The sequence below is a fragment of the Leptonychotes weddellii genome, chromosome 8, assembly GCF_054177405.1.
Source record: "Leptonychotes weddellii isolate Sample4059 chromosome 8, ASM5417740v2, whole genome shotgun sequence".
Taxonomy (NCBI): Eukaryota; Metazoa; Chordata; class Mammalia; order Carnivora; family Phocidae; genus Leptonychotes; species Leptonychotes weddellii.
In genome coordinates, this window is record NC_138376.1 from 8,338,633 (window position 1) to 8,351,071 (window position 12,439).

Consider the following 12,439-nt stretch of genomic DNA (forward strand, 5'->3'; position numbering starts at 1 on the left):
TTATTTTGCCGAACTTCTGGTTGAAGTCCAGATTCAGAACTGGTTGAAGTCCAAATTCAGAACTTCAAAATGTTTACGAGCTTTTTTTGTACGTGTTTCCAATTTTGAAAAGATATTTTGCATATTGAAAACATCTTAGGCCATTATCAGATGCTGGTTTGTGGGGGGAAACATTTTATAATTCTCACTTTATTAATAATACACACTTGACACAGGCCTGTTTGGGGGCAAATGATGAATACTGGAAATCTGGTTTTAATGGGGAGATGTTCATGCCTAAATAAATGGCAGGTTCGTTCATTATCAGTCATTCTCTGGGCCCGTATGAACGGGAATATTAGGCTTTCTACTCTGGGGAAGATTTTCATAAGAAATGTGCTAGAAATATTTACTTAGTATTCTTCAAAACAAGTGACTGAAAATCATACTTAAGGTGGCTTAAAAATGAAATCTTCTGGCACCAAAGCTGTAGTCGGCAGAGCTGTACTCGGACTTGGGACTTGGATTTTCCATGTCCCACTGCCTTCGTTCGTACGCTGCGCTCCGTGTCTCCAGAAGACAGTCTTGAGTGCGGCTCCATCCGCCACCCTGCACCCCGCCCCCGCCCCGCCCCCCCTCGGGGCCCGGCAGAGGGATCTCCCCCACGCACCGGCTCCGGCTGCAGACACACTTCTCAGCCACTCTCTGTGGCTGTAACCGCGGTCTCGGGCAGACCTCGGTTCCACGTTCCCTCCGCAAGTGAAACCTGAAGGCAGTTGGTGCAAGGAGGGGAGGTAGCACGGCAAGAAAGCGAGCCCCCTTCTCATGCTGGAGGACTTCGAATGCCTGAGCTCCAGGCATGAGGATGCCACTTCGGGTGCCAGGCTGTTTTGGTAATTTAGGATTTGGGGCATTAAGAAAAAGTGTACTTTAGACCACTGAAAAATGTCTTCAAGCTAGCTGCTTATTAATACTTGTTACAAATTTTCTCCTGAAATTGTTCATGTACTTAGGATTTTATTATTTGAAATTAAAGTGCTGGACTAATTTTAACAGTTTGTAACCAGGCTGTAAATTAGTCCAACACTTTAGTTTCAAATAATGCTAATTTAAAAATTTTTATTATTCAAGTATTGATGACCTACACCATGTTGTAATGGTTACAGGCATACAGCGTGATTCAGCAATTCCGTACATCACTCAGTGCTCACCACCGTAAGTGTGGTCACCGTACGGGATTGTAGAACTAGTGACTACTTACCGAGCTGTCCTTCTCATCCCCATGACCTCGTTTGTCTCCTGGGCCTATTTAAAGTTTGAAACCCAATGGAAAGTTTACAAAGGTTAGCCTGTGTGTTTAATGGAAACTGACATTTGGTACAGTAAAATTAAGAAAACGAGCGTATTGGGTCCAGCAACACAGGCCAATTGAATTTACTAGTACTATGGAGCACCCCTTAGTCCACTGTAGTTCGTAGTTCCAGAAACGTGTAATTTGTGCCTGTGCTCAGAACAGCACATTGTAGAACTCAGACCAGGCCATTGTTTAGCTACATTTAGTTTATTATCTGTGTTCTTCTTGAGGAACCTGTTTTATTTCCTGTTTTCCTTCTCTAGAACAGGAAATGCTTGTAAGATCAGAACTAGATTTAAATTGCCCAGCTCAGTCATTTACCAGCTAGGAGACTTTGAACTTCTGGTTTCCCATGTGTAACTTGGGTCCTTAGTATCTTGCATAATAGTTAGGATGGTTAACCACTTTAAGGACAGGATTAGTTTAACATTAAGCAAAGTCACCTATGGGTAACTTCTGAGTGACGTGCTTAAAGAATATACCCCAAAAGGTAGACTTTTTTGGGGGAGGGTTAGACCTCTATTTCTGAAAGCACTCTAGTTGACTGCCATTCTCCTAAAGGCGGGGAACGCTAGAAAATTGTATTTGGAAGCAAGGGTTCCCTTAAGCAGAAGACTGTAGAGCAGATTTCAAATTAACAGTCAAAAAACAAAAGCATTGGTGATCAAGTATTTATTGAGACAAAGAATACAAATTGGTGGCATACAAATTATTAAAAATAGAATGCTGAATTTTATTTATAGGCAGGCCATCAGATACTGTTTGTGGGTCAAGTCCTACTATAATGAACTGCGAGGATATATACATACATAGTTTGGAATGAGGAACTTCACCCAGACAAGCACATACTGGAAAGATGGTGGCCTTTGGTATAGGGGATGGGGAACGGCAAGTACTTGTCAGATTTCAGGAATACTGACTGCTGTTATTTGGGCCTATTCTTCAAAAGAAAACAATGGCCTGTTTTAATAGGGCTAAGTGTGGAATGAAAACATTTAATACCCACCCCTCTCTCTCAAAAAGCCCACCACTCCCAAGTAGCAAGTAGTTTCAACTCCTTTCTCCTTTCATTTTGCCGGAAATACTGATGCGTAAGTAAGACACCCACACAAGTCACTTAAGGGAACAAGTCCTTTTAAAGCAGAGTTAAAACAACTTGTCATCTGAAGCAATAAACACTGAAGACTTAGTGTTACAATTTAGATAAAGGGGCCCTCAAGTATAATGTATTTTTTTTTTCTAATCCTAAATCTCTGGGTAAAACTGGAAGGTAAATGTTTAGGTGGAAAGAAATGACTTCTGAACCAGGGCGACACAAGCAGCAGCTGGGCGATACTTTAAAGGGTTGCTATCCCAAAAAGTGCTGGCTTTATTTTTATAGTCACAGCTTAGTCTAAAAATCAAGGCCTGCCATCCTCCCGTTTACTTCCCTAAGCCCGGCCTGGACATTAGTGCGTCAGACTTCTCTCAAGGTGCACCTGCCGCTCGAGCCGGCCGCCTGTAGTCCTGGGGACCGAGGTTTTCTAGATGCCCACGCTAACTGCCTGTTCTGTGGTTTTATTTAGGGCACATTCACTGCAACAGTGTTCTTACTTGGCTTGACTTCTAATTTTTGTTCCCTTGTTACTTATCTTGTAAAAGTGATGAATAATGTTTGTAGTACTATGAAAACAACTTTCTTTTTGCCTTTTTAGGCTAGAGCTTCAGCATGGGAATTATACTTTGACACAGAAAATCAGCATTTCTATAAATGAAATATACTAAATAGAAAAGTGTTTTTGAAAAGACGGAGGCTCCACCCCTCACAACCCTAAGAGAAAAAAAGTGACTCTCCCTTCTTCCCCATTGTTTTGTCATTTCCCCCCCAATGATTTGGAAATCAAACTCTCTTTTCCTAAGTGCCGAATTCAAAATACAAATACACTTGCATTTTGTTGTAAAGGCAAAGTAGTAATAATACTTACATTTTACAGGGCTGTATAACTTGGATCCTTAGATGAATCTAAATGAACCTACATACAGATGGGATTCTGAGTAACTCCTAGAGCAAATGTGCAATATTCTAAGAAATTAAACTGGGCTACTTATTTGCTTTTGTTTGGCTATATAAATAACAGTAGCCTAGATGGTAAACCTTCCAATTATCTGAGAGGAAATTCTACATTAAAGATCTATTCCAGAGCTACATGGCTGATGGACACTTCAACTTGAATTCCCCATCAGTGGCAAAAATAGTGTATCCACTAATGCTAATGTATACACTACTAAGTGGTAAGTTTATGTAACATTTCCTAATGTGTCTGTCTACTGTGAAGGGCCGTAACACTTCAAATATCTTCCCAGGGGCTACAAGTAAATGATCTGTTGAGTACTTTGACACACTTAATAGGCTTTCAGTGATGTTGGATTTAATATAAAATTATTTTGAAAAACATGGCTTATGAAATTTTACAATAAAAAGGCATTAATAAGGACACTGTTAAGGTTTCTATGGCCATCAAATGTGAATATTTTCAGTTTTAAAGTCAAAGAAAAACCCACTTTACAAACTGATAGTGATAATAGACATGTCTTGCATTTGCTATTAAAGACCAAAAATAAAGTCCAGACTGATCTTTTAAGCAATCTAATTACAAAGTGTCCAAGACAGTTTAGTGTTTTTTGGGAAAACAATGTCAGGGTTGGAAAAAATGCCTAAGAAATAAAACTTTTCAGGTATATCTCAACACTGTTAACTGGGCCATTTAACAAAAGCATGCACACACATTTAAAACACTAAGCTTTGCTTCAGTAGAAGAATAAATTAAAATGGCAATACACAAAGTGTTACGTTACTAGACAATTCCCTCAAAACATCATCCCCGGCAGGCCCAAAATAAGCTTTTGACCCAAAGAACTTAGAAAAATGTCTGGAAATGGTACTTGTCCTTGTTTTAGAAAGAATAGTTCATAATGGGAAAAATGCTAATATTTCACAGGCTACTAGTATTTTATCATGAAATACTAAGATTATTTACCTCCTTGATGTTTCAAAAGTCATGGAACTATATAAAATATAAAAGGAAACTAGCTAGTATGTGACTACCTGGTGTAGAAATAGAAGGTACATTCAGGACACTGAATAGCACTAACACGTTTCCTCATGCCACACACATACTGGCAATATTGTTTTACAGTAAATATGCAACGACCTGATGAAGTCCTTTCACCCCACATACTTATAGTTTGATTTAGGGCACTAAAAACACTTGCACGTGAATTTCAACTTAAATTTACGGTGAAAATTTAGGTTCCCCCCACCCCCCAAAGCAATCACTAACTTACCTTTTCTTTAAAAATAATCAATGATAATATAGCAAGAGGACTTAATACTTTTTCATCATCATGCAAAACTTGCCCCCAAATACATGTTCGAACAGTAACAATACTTGTAAAGTGACATCATTCCCACAATACACTGTACTACGGATCTGAAAACTTCCGGTGAGGGAACTGCTAGGCCTGCCTCATCTGCTGCCCCTTTCTCTTGCAGCTAACTCACCTCCTCCTAGGGTGGGAGACAAATGGATTACCAAATTTGTGTTCCCACTCCCTCTCCCCAAAAGCAAAAACAACAATTTCCCCAAGAAGTGTTAAAAGATGAGTTAATGTGTTTACAAAACACAACTGACTTTTCCCATCATTTTGGGATAAACCAAAATAAATTTCTTAAAAGTTTCATCTGGAGATTTCACAGCTGAAAATGCTTTCAGCAAATTCTAAAGCCTTAGATCTTAAGAAAGTATATATTGTCCGTTGTTGATTATAAAACCACTTGCCTTCTTTTCGATCTAAAAATTTTTAACACTTGAATTTAACAGGTTTTTCTTCTGGAAAAGTTCTTTGGCATTCAAGTAAAATCAATACTTTCAGAATAGTCACCTGCATCACCCTGGAGTGACTGCTTTAATTTCTAAATCATCAATTAGTGTAACCCAGGGATACTGATGGCCTTGATACATAATTTAGTCTTGTCGTTATTCCAGAGAGGATGGAATTCAGGGCTTTTTGGGGCATCATCTGACCCCATTTCTCTTTACCACAATGGTTCCTGCTACAATGTCATAGGCTGTTCGATTATGCTGAAAAAACAGCAGTGTGATGAAAGCAGGGAAAAAAGAAGCAATAGAAAAATTCTTGATCAAAGCTCGTATAGTAGACCTAAAAAATTAAGGCAAAAAATACCAGATAAATTACATACCAACCACTTAGAGATTAATACTATCCTACCAAGTTCAAAATATATATTTAAAACATACATTCAAAGTGTTGAGAGTTTTTACCTTCAATATCTGAGTTACTTTCAAGTAGCATTATATTCTGATCAAACCACCTGGGCTTGTTCTAAAGACATCATCAACGTAAGAGTAAGACTTCAGAACTTCCACATGAAAAGCACTAATGAATATTTCTTAGAATGTGAACTAAAGGTTTCCAGTATTTTCTTGGATATTTTGCTAGAAGAGTTAACTGTTCCCTTTACTTACCTTCTGTATAGTCACTCGTGTGGGTTTAGTACCTTCTACACTAATATGCTTACTGTAGTCCCCTTTTCTACCTTCTGTGAAGCTCTAACAGTTTAAATTACTGTGTATTCTTTCTTTGTGGGATGCTGTGATTAAAGAAAGCTTTAAAAAGCTTCCAAGCATAGCTCAGAATGGAGAATTATCCTACCAGTGTTAGATTTCTGCCCCTCCGCACACAGAAAGGCTACAAAAAAAGCACTGTGGCTGAGTGTGGCTCTGAATGCAGACTAGTTGGTTTCAGATCCATTTTCGACCACTCACTCGTGCTCCACATCTGTAAAAAGGGGATAATGGTACCGATGGTACCTATCTTATTAGGTAATATGTATTGTTTTAATCAAGGCCTGTTATATAAGAGGTGCTCAATAAACAGCCCTTATTGACTCTCATTAAAAGTAGCAACCAGGATTATAATAATCACAAAACTGTAAGGAAATGTGAGGATATCTGCAAAATCGAGGCTTCCAGAGTCTCTCATATTTCTTTCTATAACAACCCAGCTCTGAATCATTCAGGCAGCATTCCAGCCAGTATCTTGTTTTGCTCAACTAACTGCCACCTACTTAAGTCTCTACAACTCCCATTATCACTATTTGTACCTCCCCACAGAGCCACACGCCAATAGCTAGCCCTGAGTACTGCAGCATGACAAGCTCTCTCGTATCGCTTAAGAGCCAGAGCCGGGTGCATGCATGCGTTATCAGCCCAAACTCTTACTGCCCATTCAGGATGGGATAATGACATGTATTATTACCAAATGGAAGCTGGAGGCTCAAGGCAGATTAGTAACTGGCCCAACAACCACCAACTTAGAGAATAATCGAACTGGGTACGGAGCACCAAAGCACTGATAAAGACAGCACCACCACCCAAACCCTCTCACGACTTTTATTCTATAAAATGATTATCTTGAAATTGTATACTGAAGAGGGGTCTACAGTTCTACAACAATTGAAAACCTCAGTGCTCCATATATACAATGGAATATTACTCAGCCATCAGAAAGGATGAATACCCAACTTTTGCATCAACATGGATGGCACTGGAGGAGATTATGCTAAGTGAAATAAGTCAAGCAGAGAAAGTCAGTTATCACATGGTTTCACGTATTTGTGGAACATAAGGAAAAGCATGGAGGACATTAGGAGAAGGAAGGGAAAAATCAAGGGGGGGAAATCGGAGGGGAAGACGAGGCATGAGAGACGATGGACTCCGAGAAACAGACTGAGGGTTCTAGAGGGGAGGGGGGTGGGGGGATGGGTTAGCCTGGTGATGGGTATTAAAGAGGGCACGTTCTGCATGGAGCACTGGGTATTATACGCAAACAATGAATCACGGAACACTACATCAAAAATTAATGATGTAATGTAAAAAAAAAAAAAAAAAGAAAGAAAACCTCAAACTTTTCAGTTCTAAACATAATAAAGGCAGGTCTATTACATGCCATGAAGAAAAAAATACCAACATCCTAAAAATACTATATCAAATGGTATTACTTCTGAATAATATTGAATTGAACTCTACACTTAAAACTTACTATTTTCCTAAGTATGTAGTAAATTAAGCCAAGGAAAGAACTTACGTTGTGATGCTCACATTTGAGGAAGGAATCACTAGAACCCGACTTGGCGCAATAAGCACAGATGTATCACATGTCACCACTCGAAGGCCGAGCAGGAACTTCCCTGGGGTCGCTCCACCTGCTCCCCAAATGCAAATTATCTAAGGAAAGAGGGAGAATGTAAAAATAATTCACTAGCTCAACTCTACCAATTTTAAAGAGAAGTTTTTTGCCATGTTATTCATGTTTTAAAATTTTCAAGTTGAAAGAATCTCAGAGAATAATGACAGGTTAACGCTGTAAGGCTTCTCTGCAGGTCTCTTATGCCCTCAATACACCAGACGTCTATTTCTCTGTGACCCACTTTTTTTTTAAGCAAGTTGTTTCTATGGAAAAATACATTTCAAGTTCCACAACCAACTTGCAAGTGTATTTTTAGGCCGCAAGACTGAAATATATCACAAAGAAATTGTAAAATGTCACCACTCAGAAAGTTCTACTTTTTAACTTGAAGAATATTATGTTAAAGAACATTTGGAAAAAATTAAAAAACAGAGATATTTGACAAAAACATGAATAATTATAAATTTCCATTACTTTTTGTGTTGGGCTGATCATCTAAAATGAGATTGTTAAACGTGAAAATTTGCTGAGTCAGTAGCTTACCTCATAGAAACAAACTAACAATCTGTATATAAGAGCCACAATCATCATTTTCTGCAAGTCTTCCATTGATGTGTCTTCATCTATTTCTTCTATTATATAATGCATAGCAAACTTGGAGATATCCCTACACAAAACAATAGTTTTGGGTTATAAAGAATTAGTTACCAGAGCAATTGCATTGGTATTTTTTCCATTACCGTCAGACTTTAACTGAAATTCTAAACTAATCTTTAGGTTTCCACCCATTTAGTTTCACAAAACATTCATTAGCTTGTTCAACAAATAAGCAGCACTATCGTGAGCAGGCACTGTACTAGCCCCGGGGACTCAACCTGATCTCTGCTTTCATGGAGACTCTTACCTACTAGACAAAGCACAACAACAACTAAGTAATAATACAGTGGGATGACGGTGATGGTAGAGAACCATAGGATAGTAGGGAAACACACACCAGGTACATTTAACTTAAGGAGTGAAGCCTTCCCTCTCCATCCCATCTTGTGGATGAAGAGAAGTTAGCCAGACTAAGAAGGGGAAGTTTCAGGAGGGAGAGACTAGCAAGAGAGAAAGGCTTGGAACGAGGCTGTGATGGAAGCTGTAAGCAGTATGGCATGGCTCAAATATTAAGTATAAAAGGTCATAGCAATTAAGAAATAAGAGCATCTGTTAATTGATATGAAGACAAGACTTTAACCTGATGGCAGTTAAGAAATCACTGAAGAGTTTTAAGGTGGGAGAGGGGCAGACTCAGAATTTATGATCTCTTTGATTTTAGATCAGAGACTGGACTGAGATAGAAGAGGAGACGGGAGACTGAGATACCAGTTAGAAGACTTCTGCTATGATCCAGACGAGGGATGACAATCACTGGACTAGGAAGAAGCAGTGACGATGAAACAGTAAAGGGGAAATGGTCTGAGTTGAAGGCTATCCAGGAGCCTGAAAAGTAAGGAGCTGGTACCTAGATGGCTGTGTGGGTGGTGGGAAAGAAAGGGAGAGACAGGGAGGAATCACAGTAAAACTGGGGTTCCTGGCAAAGGCCCTGAAATTTTACCAAAGGGTTTGTATCTTGACACTGACACTTATGACCTTTGTATTTATAAATTCTGAACTTAGCTTCTTGAAGTAAACCCTAACTTCAATCTACAAAAAGGAGGTATTAACCTCTACATCTCATACTGGTGATACAATTAAAGAATCCATATGAAGTGAGCTCAGTGCTCAGCATATAGAAAGGGCTTAGCAAGTGATAACTGCTATATAATTATTAATATGAAAGGAGGATTATTCAAATAAACGGCTCACTTTGCAGTTCACTTGGGACTTGCCTCGTTGTGTAAGCAATCCCATTTGGAAATGCCCGTCTAATTAATTATCAACAGTTCATCTACCCAAAGCTCTTTATGTTTTTGTTTTTTACTCTGAACAGGATAGTGAGAGGGAAATTAATGCCTAGTCTAACAAAATGGTTGAGTCAAAAAAAAATCAAATGTTTACCTACTTTTGATAGGTGAGATTCCCACAGATCTTTCATAACTTATTAAGGGTTTTTCTCTTTTTTGCATTTATTTCTTAAAACCAAGAAATAAAATATGCCCAAGTCCTTATAGGAGGAGCTCCCGATAGGAGAAATCGTGACACTGGCACACTGTCCATTTGCAGGCATGAAGAGAACTTCAGAAAACAAGATCTCTACACAGTAGACATTAAAACCTTTCTGCAAATAGCCTTAACTTACTTTATTCCACTGAGGTGCATAATACTTAAGACAATGGTTGCTTTTATAAAGAAGAGAATAAAGAAATCCACCATCTCTGCCATAAATCTGTGGGCCAAGGATGGAATAACATACTCTCTGCCTGTAAATTAAAAAAAAAAAAAAAGGTTAGGAAAACTACTCATTTCACATAAGCCTTGGAACCCAAGCTAGGTAATAAATGGAGAACACAAAGTCAAGGTATAACTTGCTAATAAAAAGAGAAGTTAAAACCTTGCAACAATTACTGGTATTGACTCCATCAATAGCACATGGTATTTATTCCACTATTTACTGAACAGTTTAAAGTTTGCTTTCACCCAATTACGGTTTAAAAAATAATTTCAGTAGATATTAAACTATTTAAGGCACTCAATACATTTCATTAGGGACTCAAAAGCGTATCCTGGTGATCACAAGCCTCTGACACAAAATTAAACCTTTTTTAGTAAAAACCAAGGTTAAGTATAGACAATTACTAGTACAAAGTAAATAACCTGTTCCTCATTTTACCGCCTCTTCATTTAGTTTGTCTTGCTTTTCTATGTAATAAATCCAATGATTATCAATCTGACCTCTTAAGTTCTGAATGGGATCAAATTGAGGAAAACTACTTCTTGTCTCATATATGTGGCTGAACAAAGTAAACAAAAAGTCTAATAAACTAAAAAAATGTAACTAGGACAAAATATTCTAATTCCCATCCAGAAGTAAACAGACAATATTACAAAGAACATTCACTTAGAGCTCAGAGGTTCATAACTCCACCTGCTTTCACGTAAATCTCCTTTTATATCCGGCAGTTTCATTGTTCCTAATACACAGGTAACGTCTAATTATCCTATCAATTATATACTATAGATACTATTATATATCATCATGCATCCTATCATCCACAATAAATCCACGTCTGGATTGTTCCCCGCACTACCCGCACCCCCCACGCCGAGCCGGCCGTCAAAGCGGGTTTGCCACGTGAGGATGGAGCTCTGGATCTCCGTCTCCACGGTATGGAGATCAGGAGGCGAGCCTGATGAGCAACGATCTCCCTACACATGGAGACGACCAGTCCCAGGAGTAAAGGAATCCGTTCGGAGGGCCGGGTCTAAAGGAAAAAGAAACCGTACAGCCTCGCCGCACACTTTGGGGAATTTAAGGCCTGGGCAAACGACAGCTGAAGGACGCAGAGAAATACCCAATCTGCGCAGCAGCATGGTTACAGAAGGAGAAAGTGTGCCTGCTCTAGCCACCAGCGAGCTCCCCCAAGACCCTTTCGCTCCGCCCCGCCTCACCTCTCCGTCGCGCTTCTCACCTGCCTGCCGCCCGGTCTCGCTCGGGGTGCGCGAAGGGGCGCCGGATCCCACCCTGCTCACTGGGGTTGCCCGGACGGATCCCTGCGCGTGCGGAGCCCGGCCTCCCGGGCCCGCGACCGGAGCAGCGGGGGTGACGCCGGTAGCCGCTCCCGGGTCAGGCCCGGCGGCCGCGGCGCTCAGGAAGTAGAAGGGGTTGTAATAGCCCAGCTGGAGGGGCGGCGGCGCCGCGGCCTGGGGGGCGGGGGCGCCACCGCCCGAGGGGTAGCTCGGCGGGGGCGGCTGGGGGCTGCAATAGGCGGGGAAGGCGGCCAGGCCGCTGTGCCAGGTGAGGTAGCCGCAGTAGGACTGCCAAAGCCACTCGTGCACCTGCCGGGAATACTCGCGGGCGCTCAGCCGCCCCGGCCTGTCTCGCGGCGCGGCGGCCTCGGGCGCCTCGCCGCCTGCCGGCTCCTGCAACCCCGCACTGGAGCCGGGGGCCGTCTCCCCGCGCTTCCCGGGCTCGCCGGGCGGCTCCGACTCCTCAGCGGCGACCGCGGCGGGTGCGAGGCCCGGGGTGGGGGGCCGGCCCGGGGCCTGGGGTTCGGCCTGCGGCCCGTCCCGGGGGCGTAGGGCGGCGGCGGGAGAGCCTCTCAGGGAAGGGACGGGCTCGGGGTCCCCTCCGCCGTCGTCCTGCCCAGGAGGGCGGCCTCGGACTTCCTCCGGCCCCTCTGCCATCGTCGCCTCAGCAGCACCCTCGGCGGTCCTGTCACTGCGCCGTCTCCCGGCCCCACTAGCCCCTCCCCAACGGCCCGCTCGCCACCGCAGCAGCCGCAGGCGTCAACAATCCGCCACCGGAAGCGGAAACCCCGCCTCTCCCCGGCGTCGCCGGCCGCGGGGCGGAGCGGGGTGGGGGGCGGGAGGCGTGGAAGAGGGGGCTGCGTGCTCCGGCGCGGGCGGCGGGCGTCCCCGGTCTCCGCGGCCGGGAGCCCTTGGCTTGTCGGTGGTTGGGACCACGCTGCCCGCTCCCCCGCCACCTCTCACGGTCTCAGTGAAGTCTAAGGCCCGTGGCTTCCCCACGTCATCCCCTGGGAGGTGGACTCAGGCTGTCCCAGGAGAAATTGCGGATAGAGGAAGAGGATTTCCGAGAGAGATCCCGGGTCCCAGGTTTCTATTACCGAGCCGCGACTGGTTGGGTCCCCAGGCACAGGGCTTGTTCCTTATTTCCGCCTGCGTTCATTCCAGTTAATTAGTGCTTGGCCGTATGTA

General features: G+C 42.5%; 1 protein-coding gene across 3 annotated transcripts; it reads right to left on the reverse strand.

Annotated features, from left to right (window-relative positions):
* Positions 1–1,990: 1,990 nt before the first annotated feature.
* FAM8A1 (family with sequence similarity 8 member A1) lies at positions 1,991–12,005 on the reverse strand. 3 transcript variants are annotated; one of them, XM_081827628.1, is made up of 5 exons: positions 11,194–12,003; positions 9,864–9,984; positions 8,126–8,249; positions 7,495–7,620; positions 1,991–5,533 (listed from the first exon to the last, which is right to left on the reverse strand). In XM_081827628.1, the coding sequence occupies exons 1-5, from the start codon at positions 11,906–11,908 to the stop codon at positions 5,450–5,452; spliced, it is 1,170 nt and encodes a 389-aa protein (XP_081683754.1). In that variant the 5' UTR covers positions 11,909–12,003; the 3' UTR covers positions 1,991–5,449. The 3 variants fall into 3 exon arrangements, with proteins under 3 accessions (XP_081683754.1, XP_006727776.1, XP_081683753.1); XM_006727713.3 differs by having other exon boundaries at positions 7,481–7,620; positions 11,194–11,992; XM_081827627.1 differs by lacking the exon at positions 1,991–5,533 and adding an exon at positions 5,540–6,172 and having other exon boundaries at positions 11,194–12,005.
* Positions 12,006–12,439: the final 434 nt, after the last annotated feature.